The sequence below is a fragment of the Mustela putorius genome, unplaced genomic scaffold (genome assembly GCF_011764305.1).
Source record: "Mustela putorius furo isolate JIRA1106 unplaced genomic scaffold, ASM1176430v1.1 tig00003834_pilon_pilon_pilon, whole genome shotgun sequence".
NCBI classification, from domain to species: Eukaryota; Metazoa; Chordata; class Mammalia; order Carnivora; family Mustelidae; genus Mustela; species Mustela putorius.
The window spans coordinates 126,900,777-126,921,794 of record NW_025421987.1 but is presented as its reverse complement, the minus strand read 5'-3'; the positions used below and the strand labels follow the sequence as shown (position 1 = coordinate 126,921,794).

Genomic DNA, 21,018 nt, shown 5'->3' with positions numbered 1-21,018 from the left:
TTGTTCTAAATTCTCTAGCATAATGGTAATGGACAATTGTACTGCCCTGGATTTTTTGCTGGCCAGTTTAGGAGGGGTATGGGTCATTGCCATTATCGCTTGCCTCATTTGGATTAATGACCTATTTAGCTGGATTGGATGAGGAGCCTGATTATGGTCCAATTTCCAGTGGGCCTGGTTATACTACTACATGTCACTATCATGGTCATTTTTGTCTGAAGTTGCCTAAGACACATGGAATGTATTTGACCAAAGCCTCTATCAGTACAACTAATTAGAGTATCTGATAACCTATGTGGTAGTTCATATTCCTGAGAATATTTATGTGTAAACAGTTGGGAGGTCTTGTTGTAGGGGAGTGGCTTCACCACAGTGTCCCGGCTAGTTTGCACATATGTAAGCCATGAAGGCAAAAGCTTGAACAACAGCTACTCTGAGTCATGGCAGAACACCTTGTGATCCTTCTAGAACACGAGAGGACGAGAGGGGCTTTACAGGCTTTCAAACCCATCTCCCACTCCCTTCCCTATCTCTTGTGGGAGGTGATCAGGAGATAATTTCTCATTGCCTCTCAGATTCTGAAGAGGTATGAGGCCTTCTGGATATAACTACAGACTGTAACACTGCTAAGCTACAGTCTGAAGTTGGCTCCTCACCAAGGATTCCTTGAGCCCCCTTTTGTTTTGGTGTCATTGTGTTTGGTGTGTGAGACAAGGATCTGGGGACTGGCATGTTTGGATACTGGTATGGAGTCCCGCATCAGGCTCTCTGCTCCTTTTGCTGTTTACATAAGTAATATATTGTATGAATCTAAAAGCGACTTCTTGTATCTTTCCTGGTCAAGTCAGTTGGGACAGGGCCCTGACCTTGCCTGCTGTTTGCCTGCTGTGTGTTTAACAGGAAGAAGAATGGAAAGAGTAGAAATATATGGTGAATATGGGTAAAAATAGACTATCTCCTCTTTAGTTTTGAACCAAAATGCTGGTCCATAAGAAGACCTTCTTTCTGGTGGACCATGACTTAATAATCAGGCACCTGAGGGCTCCTTATTCTGAACTAAAACTCCCCCTGATTATTTTGTACTGAGCACAGTTTTCTCCATCTTGTCCCTAAGAAGATCGTGGGAGGATTTGTTGTGTGCTCATCCTTCCTGTGATCTTTCCCAGGGTCAGACTCACTGCTTCCTTCTCAGTGTTCACAGACTATTCACTCTTGTCCTTTCAGGAGCTTCTCCAGTATCCTCTTAGAAACAAGCATGCAAACAAATCAGGAATCTCATCTGAAGTCTCCTTTGTTCTGTGATTTTTCACAGGTAAGGTATCTGTAAGCCCTTAATACTAGGGGACCCGACAGGAATCTGAGCCTCTGAATTGGAATTTCAGTGAAGCAGACATCTTCCTACTTTGTTCACCCCAAGAGACTATATATACAAATGGGAAATGGCCAGACCATATAGAAAAATAGAACTCGGACCCATAGCCTGCAGCAATCAGTCCAGGAAGCCAAAAGGAACCCTGTGGCAATCAGCACCAAAGAGCCAGAATTTGATTAATATCCTCCCCCCAACCACTCACATAAGGTGCCTTGTTTCTAGTGAGCAACGCCCCCCCCCAACCACCAAGCCAAGGATCTCCAATCAGAGCATACCTGAAGTCTCTCCCCATCCCCTCCCCTCTCCTCTCCTCTCCTCTCTTTTCTTTCCGTTTATTCGTTTATTCCTTCCTTCCTCCTCCTCCTCCTCCTCCTTTTTCCTTTCCTTCTCTTCTCTTCTCTTTCCAGCCATAAATACCTTTCCCACTTCTCTGCCCCGCATAGTCTCTGCCAAATGCAAGTGATGGTGGTTGACTCCCTTGCTTATAGCAAGCTCTGAATAAATAGTCTTTGCTTGTTCTCATTTTGGCGGTCTTCTTTTATTTCTACAATTTCTTTTAAAGGTTTAACTTCCCGGCAAGCTATGTGACGTTAGATAAGCCATTTCCTCTCTTTCTCCACCTGAAAAACTGGTTCAACATTTATTCATTCCTTTATTGGACAAGTATTCCTCAGCACTTAAAGAAACTGGGCCATAAGAGGTGCTAGACGTTGGGTAGATACCGAGGCACAAAGACGATCAAGGCTATTAGCTTCCCTCTGGGAATGTAGAGCCCCGTCAAGGGATGGAGATCTATGAACAGGCATGTCAAGAGAAGGAAGTGCTCTTTCATACTAGCATCCATCCTACGAGCGCAGTGCAGGAGAGCAGAAGGGTGGTCAGTGGGAAGAGGAGGGCTGGGAAAGGATTCCCAGAGGTAGCCTTCTCCCCAACCGCCCGCTCCCCTGCATCCCCACAGCGGCGCCCCGAGGCAGCTAGCGTCTCTGGAAGAGCCGGACGCGCTCGGGGCTCCCTGTTTCTTTTTAGGGCAAGAAGGGAGGACCACAGAGACGTGGCGCCCTCCGCAGTCCTAGAGAAGCCAGAGTGGCAAGAGTGCAGCCGCCTCCACCTCTCCGGTGCGGAGCTCTGGCTCGCGCAAAAGCGTGGGGAGCTGGCGCGGGGCTGGACCGCCTCGCGGGGCGTGGAGTGCCGAACGTGCGCGGCCGGCTGCCGGGCGCGGGGCCGCCCTATCGGATCCGCCCGGGTCCGAAGCGTCCCTCCCCAACCCTGGGCAGCCGCCGGTCTGGCCCGGCGCGCACTCGCTTCCCGGGAGGGCGGCCTGGGCCATGGCGGCTGCGGCCCTGGCGATCGGGGACCCCTTCAGCCCTGCACTCGAGCTGCTACTGGGACAGCCCGCACCGGTCCGGGCGCGCCCGGTGAGTGCGGGGCCGGAGCCACGAAGCTGGCTCGGCTCTGCCCCGGGCTCTAGGCCCACAACGAGGGGCGGAGGGGGCAGTGCGGCAACCGGGAAATCGGGGTGCAGCCCAGAGTGGAGGGGCCGGAGGAACAGGCAGGGAGCAGAACGGATTCGACATTTTCCAGACTGGCGCCAGCAGGGAAAACACACGTGCAGCTGCACAGGCGGGAGCCAAGCGCTGGGGCAGAGGTGTTCACAGAGCGCTGTGCGCCGCGACGAATGTCCAGCATTTCCATGTCCCTGGTTTTTACAGAACTGGTTATGTTTGAGGTGGGTCTCGGGATGAATCTGAGTTTGCCGGCCCCAGAGGGAGGAACTGCATCTCCAGGCAGGGGGAGCTGCAGGTGCGAGGACACAGATCTGGGCAAGGCAGGGGTTTGGGTTCGTGACAGGTTGACAGGATAGGGGATGGGGGGGTGGCGGTGCAGGAGACGATTCTTGGCAGGTGAGCGGGGCCTTTGAACAGTCAGTGGAATTGCGCAGAGGATTTGGATGTTTTGAGGCGGGGCAAGGGTGAACCAGCCAGTCTGAGCCCTGGGGTGCTGGGTGAGTCGCTGTGCTGACTTTGTAAGGCCAGGACCTACTTGAAATGCAACAGTATCAGCCTCTCAGTAGTATGGAGATGAGGCAGTGGCTTGGAATTAGAAACCTTGATGGCTCTTCATTGTCCTGCTTGTGTTTCTTAAGGAAGAAGGTAAGAGAAAGTGCAGAAGCTTGGGCTCCCAGAGATACAGGAAAGGGCGGCGGGGGGGCGGGGGGCATTGAGACTGAGAAGTGAGGAAGAGAGTAGGGTACCACGTTTGAGAGAATGTGCTGGAGTGGCAGAGTGCAGGGAGTCAAGTCAGAGTGTGGATCTCCAGAGCAGCCTGGGTATTCTGAGGTGCCTTTAGCTGCCTCTGGGGCCCATGACAGTGAGGGGGAGGGAGAGAAGATAAAGAGCCTCACAAAGGGGCAGCGGGTGGCTGCAGTGAGGCTAGAAGGCAGTGTGGCCCAGTAGAGAACAGCTGGAGAGGCAAACAGCCCTGAATTCTTTCTCCATTCTGGAACTTTGGGGGCAGTGATTCTCTGAGCGAGTTTCTTCTATAAAATGAATTTAATCCATTCCTCATAGGCTGTGAGGCATATGCAAAGTTTAATATAGGTAAAGTGCCTGCCAAAGGCTCAGTCAATAGATGGTAGTTGTACTTCTTAGCAAGGGTTGACGACCTCTGACAAAGGGCCTGCTGTGGGAAAGGAGGGTACCTAGAGTCCAGATCATTGGGCCACAAGGATGAAAAGGGAAAACTTGCAGAGATTCACGAAAAAGAAGAAAGGATGAAAAGACATGAAAAACTGATGGCTGATCCCTTGTATCTTTGTAAGTAAGTAGGGGTGCCAATTGGCAGAGAGTTCCTGAGACCTTCAGAATCCAGAAACTCAACTGGCATCCCTTCCAGTACTCCTTAGTGCCTGGTCTACCCCTTATTCCAGGCCTGGGTTTGGGATTGTCCTAGGGCACTTAAACATATGTTGTTTCAGGAGTTAGTGACCTTTGAGGATGTGGCTGTCTACTTCTCTGAGAACGAGTGGACCAGCCTGGCTCCCACTCAGAGGGTCCTGTACAGGGATGTGATGCTGGAGAATTATGGGGCTGTGGCTTCCCTGGGTAAGGATTTTATTTTTGGACTCTGCTTCTGCCCTTCAGAGTTTCCTGGCTCCTTCTGCCTTAGAAGCTCAGGAGTCTTTGATAACCCCCACCTGAGTGGCAACCTCGGAACCTTAATGACCCAGCCTCAGTGGTTGCTGGGAAGTGGGAAGTCCTGGTATACATTTGAGCCTCATATCAGACTTTCTTGTCCCAGGGTGAGAGCTGCCTGACTCCCAGCTGGGGGTAGAGTAGAAAAAGAGCAGATTCCTGGTGCCCCAGTAATGCCCCACCAGATTCCCGGTGCCCCACCAAGTGCTCAGTTTCCCACCCGCTCCGTTTGGGAGATCGAACCCAGTACCAAGCATCCTCATGCAGATGTCTGAACTTGAGAGCTGAAGGGAGGGAGAGAACAAGAAAGCTCAATCTCAATAAGTGGAGTCATCCATTACTTACTCAGACTGTTACTGAGCACCTCTTACTCTAATTCCTGTCCTTTGTAAGTCTCCTGCTCCCCTGCTCTGCCCCCCAGTCTCTGGTCCCTTCCCCTGGACTTCCTTTTCTTGCTCTCCCTAGTTAATTCCCTTCTTTCACCTCCATCCCTGAAGACAAAGCCTGGGAGGAGCCCTGGGATTGCTCTCTGTCACCCCTCTCACCTGCCTGTCCCATTTCCTTCCCTGAAAGCAGCAGTTCCATTTCCTAAACCGGCTCTGATTTCCCAGCTGGAACGAGGGGAAGCACCCTGGTGCAAAGCTCCTCAGGGAGCTCTGGACGGAGAGGGCCCGAGGGGCATCTCCTCAGGTGAGTGAGGACAGGTGCCAGTCATCTGACCAGTTCCTTTGTCTTGATCTTTAAAATGTAATCAGTATGCATTCTCTTAACCTAGTGCTTTAGTCACCAGTGGAATTCCTTTTTTTTTTTTCTTCCTTTTCCGTGCTCCCACGATTTTCCATCTCCTTGAGTCTGTTTATTATTCACCCTGGCTCCTCTTCATTCACCTGTTTGGCCTTGAACCCATCTCCACTGTTCTTATCATGGCTTCCGTTCATCTGTTCTCCCTGACTTTGCTGTTGACACACTGGGCTGGCCTTTCTACATTCTCTACCTCCTTATAGTCTTCCAGCAGAAGATTCTGACTGCCCTTTTGTGGTGTCATGCCCCTCTTTATCATTATAAATCAAGAAGGCCCAATAACCCTGAGACTTATAGTTCCAATTCAGGGGTTTCTGGTGGGCAAAGCCCTGGCATTCCTTTCGGCCCAACACAGGGCTTTCCTGTTCCTAATTTCCTAGTGACAACTGTGTCCCCTTTTTGCCTCCCTGGCCCTGTTCTATCTTCTTCCTGCAGAAGCTCTTCTGTGGGCAGATGGAACTTGAGCTGTACCTTCAACTTCCCCATTCTCACAGCTCCTTGCTGTGTCTGGCAGTCTTTCCATATTAGGATGTTTTTTATTGCAAGTAACAACCCAATTCAGATTGTCTTAAACAAAAAAGGGGAATTTACTGTTTCATGTAAGTAGGAAGTTCATAGGTAGGGTGCAGGTACACCTTGATCCAGGTTTCACTCTCTGCTCTTTTATATCTCCTTGTATGCTGGCTTTGTTTACAGTCTGGCTCCTCTTGTGGTTGTAAGATGACTGGTAGTTATATATACACTATGGAGTATTATGTGTCCATCAGAAAGGATGAATACCCAACTTTTGTAGCAACATGGACGGGACAGGAAGAGATTATGCTGAGTGAAATAAGTCAAGCAGAGAGAGTCAAATATCATATGGTTTCACTTATTTGTGGAGCATAACAAATAGCATGGAGGACATAGGGAGATGGAGAGGAGAAGGGAGTTGAGGGAAACTGGAAGGGGAGATGAACCATGAGAGACTATGGACTCTGAAGAACAATCTGAGGGTTTTGAAGGGGCAGGAGGGTGGGAGGTTGGGGGAGCCAGGTTGTGGGTATTATGGAGGTCACGTATTGCATGGAGCACTGGGTGTGGTGCATAAACAATGAATTCTGTTACGCTGAAAAGAAATAAAAAAGAAATATTACATAAAAAAAAAAGATGACTGGTAGTTGTAACCAAGGCTCTGCTTCTTCATACCTAGAAAGAGAAATAGGGCAGGCCTTCCTCAGGCCTTTGCGAAGTACCATCTTAAGTCTTACGGCAACTCTAAACCAATCTCTGTGGCCAGAGAAGCATGCACTGATTGTCTTGGCCTGGACTGCCAGTTTCTGAAACTATCTCTCTTGGATTGAGTGGGATAGTTTAACCCGCTTGACTTAGACCAGTGAGGGCTACACTAGGAACTGCGGTTGGGAGCACTCCCCTCCAAAGGGCATGGCTACTCCATAATGGTGGGGATGATGGGAGGAGGGAGGTTGGTGGTGGTGGTAGATTGGATGTAGAGAGACAACTGTAGTGTCCACTGCTTTCTCTCAGGATCTCAGTGCTTACTCTCCTACCACCCATGGGAATTTCCTATCTTGGGTCTAGGCAGAAAGCTGACAGCTCCCTGACCTGTAGAAAACTTCCTTTGAGTACATGCCCCTATTTGAAGTCCATTTTCATCTTAAAGAAGAGAATATCAGGGGACACACAGGCCTTGGCTTCTGCAATATAGAAGGCGGTCATTTGGAGGGTGAAGAATTGTTCTGTTTTTTGTTTGTTTGTTTGTTTGTTTTGTTTTGTTTTTTAAGAGGCTTTGGATGGGCGTTCCAAAGAGACAAATCTTAGCTAAGCCTAAAGAAAAGTTTATTCAAGTGGACCTTTGCTATTAGAAGTGTCTGTCATTAGAATAAGAAGTAACTTCTGGAAATGGCTGAGTGAGGCTTTAGGGCCATGTCTAATGGGTGCCATAGAGAGACTGACCCATAGTTGGCCCTTTGTAGAAGGAGAAGGTATTGGCGTCCGTTATCAAAGGAACGAGACTGAGACAAAGTGAGAGTTATGCAAAGCCTTATTCTATGCCAAGCCTTAGAAGTTAGACTGACTGGCCAGGGGAAAGAGACTGAGACAAAGTGAAAATTATGTGAAGCCTTATTCTATGCCAAGCATTAGAAGTCAGACTGACCAGCCAGGGCCGCCTCCGAAGAGAGCGACCCCCTCCCGATCTCACAGGCTGGTTTTATAGGGCTTAACCGCAGACCCAAGGTACGTGGCTTCTGTTGTTAAGGCATTTACTCCCAGAATCGATACCCGGAACCATACCAGGAGCTACGGGGGCCTTTATTCCCGGAATGAAGTCTGTGGATGTAAACAACAATATGGCTACCTAGGCAATATGGAGTTGCTTTGGCTAAGCAGGCCCTAATAGTTAAACAAGTTTTAACATTAAATTGGCCCTAACAAAGGCAATATAGATAGGTGGATAGAGAGGGAGGAAGCTAAAGGACTGTGGCTTCCCAACATAGCCTCAGGAACTACTCTTTGCAATTCCATCCCATCCGGGTTGTTTTCTATGTCAGTTTGCTTTTGCCTTCTAGGGGAGGTAAAGAAGAGACCTTGTCTCTCCTATTTCTTCTTGACATTTAAAAATGAGTGATTCATTTTCATGTTCTGGGAAACTGATGGAATCCCAGCTTTGCTGTGCACCTGTTTTCTATCCTTTATATTGTTCTCAAGTTTTAGGTCACCTGTGTACTAGTCTCTCCACCTACCTTCATTAACCATTACCACTTCCATCTCTGCTCCTTTCCTAACGCACCCCAATCTTCTGACTGAGCCAGCCTTATTTATATCTTGACCCTGGCAGGATGTCCATTTCTAAAGCCTGCTGGGATCTCCCATCTTGAGCAGGTGGAAGAGCCATTGAACCTGAAATCGCAAGGAGAGGGTCCAAGCCTAATCTGTACTGGTAAGTGAGGGAAACCAGCGCTTTCCTCCCAGGCACGTTTTCCACTGTCTTTTTTTGTAAATTGCTAAAATTCCATTTTACTGTTTATGTTCTAAATAAAAATCTCTTGAGAAATCCCCAAGTCAACCATTTAATGAAGAGAAAAGTTAAACTCTAAACTTCAGCTTTCATTCAGACATGATCAATTAGTTCGGGTGGGTCTTGGGTCTTAGGCTCTAACAGAACAGATGATCTACTGGCTGCTATGGTCAACCAAAATTTTAAAAGTAAATGCTGTATTTTATTCATTCTGTTAGTTTTTAGGGATCAGAAAGCAAGTAATGTATGGCCCCTCTCTTGCAGGGCCTCACAGTCTAATGGTACATTCTACATATACATACACATAAATACGTATACATATATATAAATGTATAATTTACATAAACATATACATACATATACATAGGCATAAATGTATAGTTACAGCAAAGTCCGATGCTGTAACAGAGGTGTAACCAAAGCACTGTGGGAACAAAGAGGAGGAAGTCTTTGCCTGAAGTAGTTTGGGGAAGCGCTTTTCATGGTGGAACTGGGAACTGGATTGAATGAGAAGACCATATTTCCTTTTAGTGTTGACCAGTATGAGGAAGATTCTCCCTGTTGCTTCCCCCTGTGTGTGACAAGTTCAGGTTCCACAGGTATACCACAAGGATTTGTTATTTCTGAACAGGTCCTCTGTCCTGAAACCTGGCCTTCTCATGTTAGAAACCAGACTACCTAAAAGAAATTCTGACTTGTCTCCCTTAGATTCAACTCATCTATTTCTGGAGAGCTCCCGTGGTGCTTGGGAATCGTAGCCCTCAGGGACTCTGTCTAGTTTTTGCCTTACTGTGGCATACGCTTTGGTTACTTTCTGTATGATATCCCTGTTGTGCCATTTTCAGCTAGAGCAGGGCCACTGAGACACAGGGGTGGCACTTGGAGTGAAATGGACACAATAGTACCACTTGGTGACCTTACTCACTCTGTCCTGGGTAATGATGACATTTGCAGCTTTGATTTCTTCTTTCAGAGGGTGTGTTGAAAAGTGAGAAAGAAGATTGTGCTCTGAAGGAGGAACATTTTGACGAGCCAAAGGACCACATGGTGGTATCACGCAGACCTCGGTGGTATGGTTCCCAGGAATTCTGGTTTGGAAAAACCTGTGAGGAGTTAAAAAGCAGGTTAGGGAGATGGTCTGACTATTCAAATGGGAGAAGTGTAGAGAACACTGCAAATGATATTATAGAAGTGATTGTCAAAGATGAGATGGTGTCAGGAGAAGATAGTTTGGAGAACACTGATGTGAATACCCACCTTGTTATCCGTCAGAAAATTCTCAGTCAGCGGGTGTTCTATATATGTGAAGAATGTGGCAAGTGTTTTGATCAAAATGAAGACTTTGACCAACATCAGAGAATTCATAATGGAGAGAAAGTCTATGGATGTAAGGAATGTGGGAAGACATTCAGTTTTAGATCACATTGCATTGCACATCAGAGAATTCACACTGGGTTGAAACCCTATGTGTGTCAACAATGTGCTAAAGCCTTTGTTTGGAAATCAAACCTGATTCGGCACCAGAGAATACATACTGGAGAGAAACCCTTTGAATGTAAGGAATGTGGGAAGGGCTTTAGTCAGAACACTAGCCTTACACAACATCAGCGAATCCATACTGGGGAGAAACCATATACATGTAAGGAATGTGGGAAAAGCTTTACTCGGAACCCAGCCCTACTTCGACATCAGAGAATCCACACTGGGGAGAAGCCTTATGAATGCACGGACTGTGGGAAAGGCTTCATGTGGAACTCCGATCTTGCTCAGCACCAGAGAGTCCACACGGGGGAGAAGCCCCATGAATGTACAGACTGTGGGAAAAGCTTTATCTGCAAGGCACACCTTATCCGACATCAGAGAATCCATACTGGGGAAAGACCCTATAAATGTAATGACTGTGGGAAGGCCTTCAGTCAGAATTCCGTTCTGATTAAGCACCAGAGGCGCCATGCTAGAGAGAAACCCTGCAATTGTCTAACCGCTCACTTTCTTGAACATTAGCAAACACATAATAACGGTACTTGTTTGTAATTCTTACGCACCAGGAACTCCGGAGACAAAACGAGGTGGTTGTCCACAGTTTGTTTTAACTCTAGTCACCAGTATTATCTTGCCCCTTCTGAACAGATTCCCCTTGATCTAGCAAGACCGGTCGTCCTGTTCTACCATGTTCATGCTAGGCAAATTTTAGTTGAGTGTCTGCTCTGTCAGATACTATGCTAACCACTTTACATACAATCTTTAGTTTCTCTGAATCCTGTTCAGGTGGGTACTCCTCATTTTACAAATGAGAAGTCTGGGGTTGAAAGAAGTTATAAAACTCATTCAAGGTCACTTAGCTAATGTGTTATGGAATTGAGATTGGAAGCAGGTCTATCTGACTCTAGATTTACTGTTCTTTATTTGTGCACATTTCTGCTGCTCATTTCTATTTGCTCAAGTTTCCCTAGGCTAAAAATTTCCCTTCCTCATCTAAGACCCAGCTCTCTCAGCCAAACAGATCTCTCTTTCTCTTCTACTTGTCATCAGTACTGTCCAAATTGGTATTTCACTATGTGCTGTCTTAGATTCTAATGTCTTATGTAAGTCCAGCTAAATGGCTCTTTGAGGACCAACACTGTATTTCTTTTATGTTTTTTAAATTTTGAAGCATATTTATTTTTGACTAGCTATAACATGCTCATGATAAAAAAAAAAGTTGAAATAGTTCAAAAAAGGAGACAGCCACTTTTACTGGTTTTGTGTGTTCCTGGATGTATTCTTTTTATATATAAGTACTCAGCTTTCATAAGTCTACCTCACTTAAAACCATATTTGCTGTAGATAACAGTGCAGTTACATTGCCAACTCCAGAACTTTCTTTCTTCCTCTGAGGTTGTGGTCCACCTTGAGGTCACCAAGGTAACTTAAGGAAAGTAGTGGAGGGTAGTCTGAGATGTGCAGTCTTGAGACACCTGATTCCTCTTGTGTTAGAAGATAGCACTGTGGGACTGGGAAATTGTAGGCTTTTGTTTTGTTTTCATAAAAATGTGTATAGCTACAACCCTTCTCATTGTTCCACTACCCCAATGCATTTCCAGGCTTTCCCTTCTATTGTCATGATATTACACATTCCAGAGTAAGCTGGAGCTTCAGGCAGTAAGCTACTGACTGTTAGAGAAACAAAGGCCCTATTCAGAGAAGAGTGCTGGACAAAACAGATGAAATTTACATTCCAGACTTCACCTTTAGAGCCAATTTTCAGTTTGCACTTTGCCTCTGCTCATTAGGCATTCCATTTTAGAAGTTCCCTACCAGGTAATGTAACTGTTGACTAAGGAGCAAGGAAGAGAAGCCAGAGGCTGGCTTGGACTAACCTAATACTTCCCGAAAATTACAAACATACTATCTAATTGCTGAAGCCTAAAACCATGTAGTAAGGAGAACTTGGCTTAGCATAGTCCAGTTAGGTTAACCTCTAATAAGCATTGAAACTTTAGTACTACACAGAACCAAGGAATGGAAATGAGTGATGTGAACAGGCATTTGGGGGAAGTTTATTAGGCAAATATCACTGAGCACCTGCTTATATGCAAAGCACTGTGCTAGGTGCTGCATGAACAATGGTAAGGCAGACCTGCTTCCTGCCTTTCTGGAACATTCATCTAGTGAGAAAGACCAAATAGCAGCAACAAAAAAAATCAAGTAATTTATTAAAAAATTGCTAAGTGTTATGAAGGAAATGAATGCAGCAGAGAGAGGGAATGATGGAGAGGGAGCCTCTTTATATAAATGGTCAGGGAAGGCCTAGACTAAGAGGTAATATTAAAGCTAAATCAGAATAAGAAGAAGGCACATGTATCAAGAATGGGAAGAACAACCGGCAGAGGGAACTGCTCTGCAGACTCTGATGTGTGAAAGGTTTGGCATGTTCAAGAAACCAAAAGTTTTGGGGGTATAACATAATGATCAAGATTAGGAGAGGCATAAGTTAAACTTGTAGACACAGGTGGACCAGATCATTAAATTCCATCCTAAGTGAAAAGCCATTAACGGGTATTCAGTGGAGGAATGACATGTTGGATTCACATTTTAGGATGATTGCTGACTGTTAAGTAGCCAATGGCCTGTAGAGGGAGGAAAGTGAAAGGAGACCATGTTGGAGATGGCTAGCAATCCAGATTGGAGATGATAATGACTTGGAGTGGGTGGTGGTAGTAGAAATGGAGAGAAAATGTGTTTAAGATACAATTTGGAAATAAAAATCAGTGACCTGCTAACAGTGGATGCAGGAGTGACAGAATTAGGGAAAGCTTTCTGGTTTGTGGTTTGAGCATTTAATCTAATTGAGAATTAGACAGCAGACCACTTATTGGAATGAATAAGAGTGGGAATGGGTTTGGGGAAGGAGAAACTGAGAACTCTGTTATGGATTAACATTTGAGATAGGTATGAGGCATATCAGTAGAAATTTCAAGTGGTGGTTGTATATGTGGTCTAGAGCTCAGGGCTGGTCATATCTAGATTTTTGCACCTGGAAGTCCTCAAATGAGCAGAAGGTATTTAAAGCCATGGGAAGAAATGAATGAAATCTCCTGGAGTTGCTCTACCAAACACAGCAGCCAGGGGCTATATGTAGGTATTTAAATTAGATTTAAATTAATTTAGATTTAGATTTAAATACCTATATGTAGGTATTTAAATTTTTCGGTTCTTATATTGACCAGAACATACTGGATAGTGTAGACCTAGAACATTTTCATCATTTCAGAAAGTTCTATTGGATGGTACTGCCTCCAGCGAGTATAGCAAAATATGAGAACCCAGGATAGAGCCCTATGACACACCAATTCAGTATGATTGGTGACAATTCAATTGTTGACATGACAATTCAATTCAATTTAGGGAGTTGCACAGGTGGAAGTGCCAGGAAGAGATACTAAGAACACTCAGTGAGAGATTGGCGATATTACCAGTGGACACATTACACAGGCACAGTTAATAGAGGGTTGAATGCTTGGACTAGTGCTACAAGGAGGTGATCATTAGAATCCTAAATATTAATAAGCTCCCAGAGTGAGGATATGTATGCTAGATGACATCAGTATCCTAAAATGGGAGAGAGATAATGAATAGAAGAGCAACCCATAGAAATGGAACCACAAAAGAGAAGAAACAGTTTGGATTAATGGAGGAGGATCATGGAAGTTAATCAACCCTAGGAACTCTTTTCCTCAAAGATGGAAATATTTGTAGGCAGAGTGGTGGAATGGCAAGACAAATTTTAGGAGTATCGCAATGAGAGAATTACCAAAATACAGCAAAAGATGTGTATTTCAGAGGGATTAAGAAATAGCATGTAGAAATGGATGCCCCCTACTAAGAGAATTCCTGACTAGTTTTCTCCTTACCAGAGCCCCAGAGACAGGTACTTGAAAGCCCTGAGCCTATATCAAAAGACCGTAGTCTGTGGTGAAGGATTCATAACATGGAAGACCTTCCAATTTGTAATGACACTTCCCACGCATCTCAAAGTCAGAAGAGGAATGAAATTAATACTCACTTCCTAAATTTTGGAGAAATTTAAATATGAAAGAGAAATTAGAAGTTTAAGATACTTTTTGGTAAATTGCAATTAGCAATATATTAAAATCAAAATTGATTATGGTAAAATTTTGTCTTCAAAGTTTTCAAAAGTAGGATCAGAAAGTGAGGAAATGTAAAAATAGGGTATAGCGTCATTCACACATGAAAATTAGCTGTTCTGTCCAGAATCTCTTGGGGGTAACGAATAATAAAATCCCTTCTGTTTTACAACTCAGAGGGAGCTACAGAGTTGTCTTAGAAGCAACTCAGTTGCAAACCAGTATCTGCAATTCTGAGCATGTCTTTGTCATGGTCAAGTCAGGGTTCCATATTATTCATCTCTGATTTGGTTCCCAGCATCCATTCTCCTTCTTTATGGTGACAATAACCCAAATAATCTTTGGAAAAACATCCTTTCTCAGCCACGTGGTTTGGCCTCACCCCCAACTTTCTAAGCCTAGGTCTATCAACTTGTCCTATTTGGGTACAGAACCAAGGAGATACGAGGAGATATTTAGTAGGCCTTCTGAAAGAGAGAGGATTTTCTTTGAAAACAACCAAAGAAGACACTCTCTGTCCTCCTCTATATGATATATAGGAAGATATGAGGTCTTGAACTAGGGAAACACTTTTTTTTTTTACTGTTAAAAGGACAAGTGAGGGGGGAGTCTGGAGCTTCCTGGTGTTAGCATGTGGAGCCTGAGAATGAAGGCAATACCAAAGAAGATAATGGCAAACTAGAGGAAAAAGTGGGTCCCTGGTGACATTGAGCCAGTAGTCCAAGCCTTACCTGAGAGAGACTTAACTCTGGGCTTTTCAGCTATGTGAGCCAAAACACATCTTTTGTTAAACCAGTTAAATTTGGATTTTCTGTCATTTGCAAATAGTCATACCGATAGAGGCTTGTATTTGAAAGCAGTGGTTTCTAGTATAGCACCTTAATGTTTCATTTTCTTTTGCTTAAAAGTCACACGAGCTGCTCATTTGTATATCATCTCAGTTGCTTGGAGTTTGAGTGGCTAAATAGGCATGCCCCGTGCCTTAAACTTAATTTCATGAATACCACCAGCCATATTTTGTCATACCTCAGCATACCTTCCAAATGTGAATATAATACTCTCCATTCCAGATTCTCTAGTGGATAACTTCCTGTCTTCTTTGACATATTTTCTAGGCGCCCCTACCCGACCTATGTGAATTTGGGGTTTGCCATGTCACCTATATTTTAAGTTGGTTTCTTGTGAAATAATCAGGTATTTTTCATATCCGCAGATGCATTGTTTTCCTGAGCAGTGTTCCAATACTACTGAGAGGTACAGAGTCCCGTAGAGCATATTCTCTGAAATTGAAAGACATTTATCTGCCAAGTGATTGAGAAGTAAGCAAGAAGTTACTTCCTTATATAGGCAAAAAGAGAAAACAGAAAGAACTGGCTTTGATCTTCCCTTCCCCCCAAGAATAGATTTATATTCCTGGTGTAAGTGATACAGGTGTTGGAGTTAAGCCACAGCATTCTTCAGCTTCCACCCCCATTTCCAGGATCCCTAGTCCAGGCTGGACTTAGTATGTTGCTTAGTATGAATGAACTGTGAGACCCATTCTGATTGCTAGTATATTGAACCCACTAAAGTTGATAAAAAGTTATTCACTCATTTTCAAGAATATAACAAAAATTTTATTTTGTTGATAATATAAAAAGAAATGAGAAAAAATGAGGAGCAAAGAAGCAAAAATGTAAATTTGCCTATCAGACAATCAACTATTGTCTTGGATGGTGTCCTACATTATAGATTTCTCTTCCCTTTGGATGTGTTTCCTGCCCACCAAAACCACCCTATGGAGAGGTTGACACAGGCTTTTTGACTGTGCCCCATTCCCTTTGAGAACACAGTAATCCTACATGCATGGAATCTAACCCCCAGCCCCTAAGTTTATTTTATTTTCGTGGGAGATTCAAAGGATACTCACGCAAGTGGGGCTAAGCTCCTCTGCTATGTCTGTCCTGGGGGTAGCAGATCAGATTCCCTGATGTTCCTTTGAAAAATGCAAACCTGTGTGAAGAGGAAACTAGAAGGAGGGGAATGGAATATGCTGGAAACTGGTAGCAAATAACACAAAAGACCAAAGAACCCAGGATGTATACAGTGAAAGTATTGTGAAAAGATAACGGGGGAAGCATGGGAACATGGGAAGCAACCCATGCTGAGTTAATATGGAAACTGAAAATCAACTCAAAACATACATAAGACATAGGCATGAATATAAACGTATTGCATGCAATATCACACTCTTCCCTCAATATAGCCATACCTAGAGGTTTGCTTAAAACTCCCTTTCCTCAGAAGGAGATGCTTCAGGGATGACTGGGCTAAGCCCCTGCCTTCTATATGAAAAAGCAAAAATAGGAACCCAGGCCCACGTCCCAGTGCTCTGGGACACCGATCAACACTTATCACTCAGCTATGGGACGATCAGTCACAGAGCAAGTCCCACATCCATTACATACCTGGAGATACTCATCTACAAGGTCACAACATTGCCCAACATTTTAAGTGGCCTCCATGGACAAATAACCCAGGGCAGCTCATGTGCATTTAACAGCCCATTGAAGACTAGTCATTAGTGAGGACCACAGAGAGAAAGCCCACATGCTTGTGGTGGGTCCAGAGACTGTGAAAGGTGTGGATGTAGGTCCCACAGAGGACCAGGCATGTCAACATCTGTCAGAGGTGGGGCCAATTCCCATGCAGGACGAAAGCCCATGAAAGCAACTCCCCACTTCCTTCACCCCCCAGTGCTTGGCAACCAATCCTCTGCTCTCTGCTTCTATGCCTTTGACCATTTTATACACCTCATGGTCACGCAAACACACAGTATTTGTGTTTCTGTGATTGGTATATTATGCTTAGAATAAGGCTCTGCGGGCTCATTCCTGGTTCCGCACATGATAAGTTCACTTCTCTTTTGAAGTTAGAATAATATTTCACTGTACTAAGATACCACATTTTCTTCATCAATTTTTCCATTCACCTGTGTATAGACACTGGGGCTCTTTTCACTTCCCGGTTATTGTGTAGATCGCTGCAGTGTTTATAATGTTGAAGATGTAGCCTAGAGATGCTGGTTTCCTTTCCCCTCACACTGTACCCAGAAGTGTGACTGCTGAATCATGTGGTACTTCTATTTGTAGTTCTTTAAGAAGCTCTTAACTATTTTTAATTATGTCTGTACCATTTTACATTCCCACTGTGTGTACAAAGGTTCTGATTACCCATATCCTCTTCAAAATTCTCATGGTTCTTTTTTTCTTCTTTCTTTTCCCTCCTGTCTCCTCCCTTTTCCTTTCCTTTTTTTCTTTCTGTTACTGTCATGTGAGCAAGTGAAGTGATATCTCTTTGTCCTTGGATTTGCAGTTCCCTGTTGATCAGTGATGTTGAGCAGGTTTTCATATGTCTGTTGGCCATTTGTACATCTTCTTTGAAGTAATGTCTATTCAAGCCTTTCTTCCATGTTTAGACTGGGCTAGTGGCTTTCTTGTTTTTGTTTGTTTGTTTGTGTTTTTGTTTTGTTTTGTAATTCACATGCAGGAGTTTCTTATACATTTTGAATATTAGTTCCTTTTGCAATGTGAATTTGCACATGTCCTCTCCATTTCCATTCTCTTGATTGTTGAAGAGGCTATTCTTCTCCATGATGTAGTCATGGCATCCTTGTTAAGATCATGAGCCCAGGTATGTATATTCTTTTGGGGACTCTCTATGCTAATTGACTGTTTTCTCTGTCATTTTTATGGCAGTACCATATTGTTAGAGTATTGTAGCTTGCAATACGTGTTTTTAAAATTTTTCACTATGTCAATTAGCCAACATATAATACATCATTTTTTTAATGTAGTGTTCAATGATTCATTAGTTGCATATAATACCCATTGCTCATCATAACACATTTTAAGTCAGGAAGAGTGGAGATTCCACTTTTTCCTCATGCTTGAGATTGTTTTCTCTATTTGAAGTTGCATAGGTATTTTAGCATGATCTATTCTGTTCTTATAAAATGACATTGGAGTTTTGATAGGGGTTGCATTGAATTTTACATTGCTTCTTCTAAGATGTGGGTATTGACCTCAGTGTTTTGGTGTCCTAGGACCTCAAAAAGTACCTGGCAATGGTGCATGGGCCCAGGAAATACTGGAAAATGAATGATCCCTTTAGGTCAGCACATTACTCAGCAAGGAACAATAAAGGGATAGGCAGTTATATCTCCTTCTTCTTTGGGTTCTACAGCTCTGCTATCCAGGGTGTATCCTATATCTCTTTGCATATAACTAATTTCATTCAGTCATTCATTAACTCAATTAATTCCAAGGAAAGAAAACATCAAATTGCTCAGTCACACTAGCCATATTTCATGTGGATACCTGAGAGTTGGAATTTGGTTTCTAAGTTTGGTTTTGAGAGTGTGAACAGTTGATTACTGTAGTTTCTCTGTTACATTTCAGTTCACAATTGTGATGAGGGTTTTATTGAAGGGCTCAGATTCCACCAAGCCCAAAAACCTTTTGAGAACCCATGGAAAAAATCAGGGAGTACTGGATGAACCATCAAAACCTCAACTACAGAAGGAAGAATAGCTGGGCCCCTCCCTCCAGTAATGAGATTGCTCATGTGTGTGTGCCTATAGGTTTGATGGTGGAGAGCCTTCAAGATGATTCCATCCAGAGTGGGGAAGACTCTCTAGGTCAAACAGGACTCAGGTAGGAATCAATGGGAGAGGGTTCCAGGTAACAACTGGGTTGCACCTGCTGATCTGGAGTCTGCAAAAGTACATGTGAAGTCAGAATAGGGAAAAAGGTATAGAAGTCTGATTTGCTCAGTTCATAGCTTAATGACATAATAGGAAGAGGGATTGTATCTGTGGGCTTTGAGTGTGCTGTCTTGGAAAAATTCTGTTCTTGCTTTGCTCTCTACAACTTTTGTTCATCATGAAACTTACACTCCCCTCCCTTTGCCACTGCAGAATGTCTGATCTTTGTTTTGTTCTGTTTTGCTTCACACCTCTTATGAATTGTGCAGGGACACAACTCTCTCACAGACACCTGACCTACAGACAAAGTTCCAGTGTGTGCCAGGTGGTGAATGAGAGGTAACTGTCTTCCGCTCAGCTTCTAGGACTTGTAACATCATGTTTCTATTATGTTTGCTCCTCCTTAAGGACCACTCCCACACCCACATATGTTAAAGTATATTATCTCTGGCATCACTGCATATGCTCCAGTGTCCCTTCCCAGAGTTATGTGGATGCATGTGCTTCCATCTGAGGGAGGCCCATGTGCAACTGCATTGCAGATTCTCCATGGTGGGCAGCAACTCTAGAGGACTATGTGAGAGACTTCTGGGCCTGTTTCAAACACCTGTACTCACACCCCACTGACCTATCACTTGTCATTGACCTGAGGGCAGAAACTCTGGGCAGCAGGTCCAGGGGTCACCGCTCCTCTCAGTACCAAGGGTTCCTGTCGTGTGATGTTGGCCTTGCCCCCATCACATCCTTGTCATGATCACTCTGTGACCTTTACTCAGGCAAGCTCAGTGCTTTCCTTCCAATGGTTGGGCCAAACTCTGGCCAGGACTATATGTTTATGGGGCCAGACATCCTAAGGAAAAGTGGACAAGTTACCATCCTCTAACTTTCACTCACCCTTTGTAATGTTTCTAGGAATTTCTGGGGTTGTTTCAGGTAAAAATGTCTCCTGAATATGTTCATGTCAGATTTAGAAAGACATAGATAATTGAGGTAATTGACACTTTCTCCCTCAAGGTCTTCAGCAATGCCAGACCCAGGACAGCAACTCCTCAACAAGAAGAATCAGTGGATTTAGTGAGTGGGTATCAGCACATGGACTATCTGTCCTCCAGTGCTTCTCTACTTCATAACAATGTGATTGGTGGAGGTTGACAGTAGAAAGGAAATGAAGCATATCTTAGAAGAGGAAGAGGGAGGGGAACATGGCAGGAGAGGAGTCAGGAGGGAGGAAGGTAATAACAGGCACAGACTCTTGTGGGGACAGTGATCTCCCACAGGAGGGACAGGAGGACACGGGCATCCATCCATTCCTGGTCATGGAGAGAATGTGAGGCTGGAAAAGCAGGTCAGAGAACAGACACCCATTCCCTTCCTGCAGACATCAAGGGCTGGAACCTGGAGAGGACTCAGAGCTGAGGGCCAATCACCCAGAATTCAGGGTACTTCCTTCCTGGAGCAGCGGAGTCTGCGTTGCTACTTCCTCTAACTCTGACTTCCTTTCCCACAGCCACCCCCACATCGTCAGTACCATCCATATCCACCCAGAGACTACTTTGCAGATTCAGAGGACTCAGATGAACACAGCAACGTGATGCCCATAACATATTCCTTCCTTTCGCCTCTTTTTGATTTCTCTCTTTTTGCAATGCATAGCTTCTTTTTGTAGCTCTCACCCATTGTCTCTCTTTATGAGGCTCATCCTGAGGAATCTGGTCTCATCCAGGTACTTAAGGCCTTCTCTCTTCAGGGTCTAGGAGATGTTTCTGCAGCCCCCTCACCCCCTTCCACAGCGCTGCCCTGGCCCCTGAACCTGGGCCTGCACCACTGATTCATAGCGAACAGTCCTGAATGGCCCTGCAGTGAGCCAGGCTGGGAGTCAGAAGGGCTGATCTGGACAGGCCCAGAGAAGGCTGGCCCTGACCTGGTCATGTCCACCATGGGTGTTTTCCTACCCTGGTGTCTCTGGTCATGCCTGACTCTTCCCTTTCTTTCAGATATCAAAGACTTCTCTATACGGAACCCTAGAGAAAGAGCAGAGAGTGACGTTTTGCAGGAGGAACACAAAGACAAATTGTCAGTGTGGGGTCCTGCCATGAAAAGGGTAAGGCAAGCCAGTGTATATGCTGCTCATCCCTTTCCCAACTTACTTGTTGGATCTAGAGTATAATCAACCAAAATGCTGGCCTGGCTCCTATTTTCTGTCACCATGAAGTAAAAAGTATGGTCATGATCCATGCAGGCCACTAGAGGATGCCCTGAGCACA

The 21,018-nt window shown here is 44.5% G+C and overlaps 1 protein-coding gene across 1 annotated transcript; it reads left to right on the top strand.

Annotated features, from left to right (window-relative positions):
• Nucleotides 1-2,793: 2,793 nt before the first annotated feature.
• ZNF662 (zinc finger protein 662) lies at nt 2,794-11,119 on the top strand. Its single transcript, XM_004754282.3, has 4 exons — nt 2,794-4,473; nt 5,140-5,253; nt 8,204-8,305; nt 9,357-11,119. The coding sequence occupies exons 1-4, from the start codon at nt 4,335-4,337 to the stop codon at nt 10,385-10,387; spliced, it is 1,386 nt and encodes a 461-aa protein (XP_004754339.2). The 5' UTR covers nt 2,794-4,334; the 3' UTR covers nt 10,388-11,119.
• Nucleotides 11,120-21,018: the final 9,899 nt, after the last annotated feature.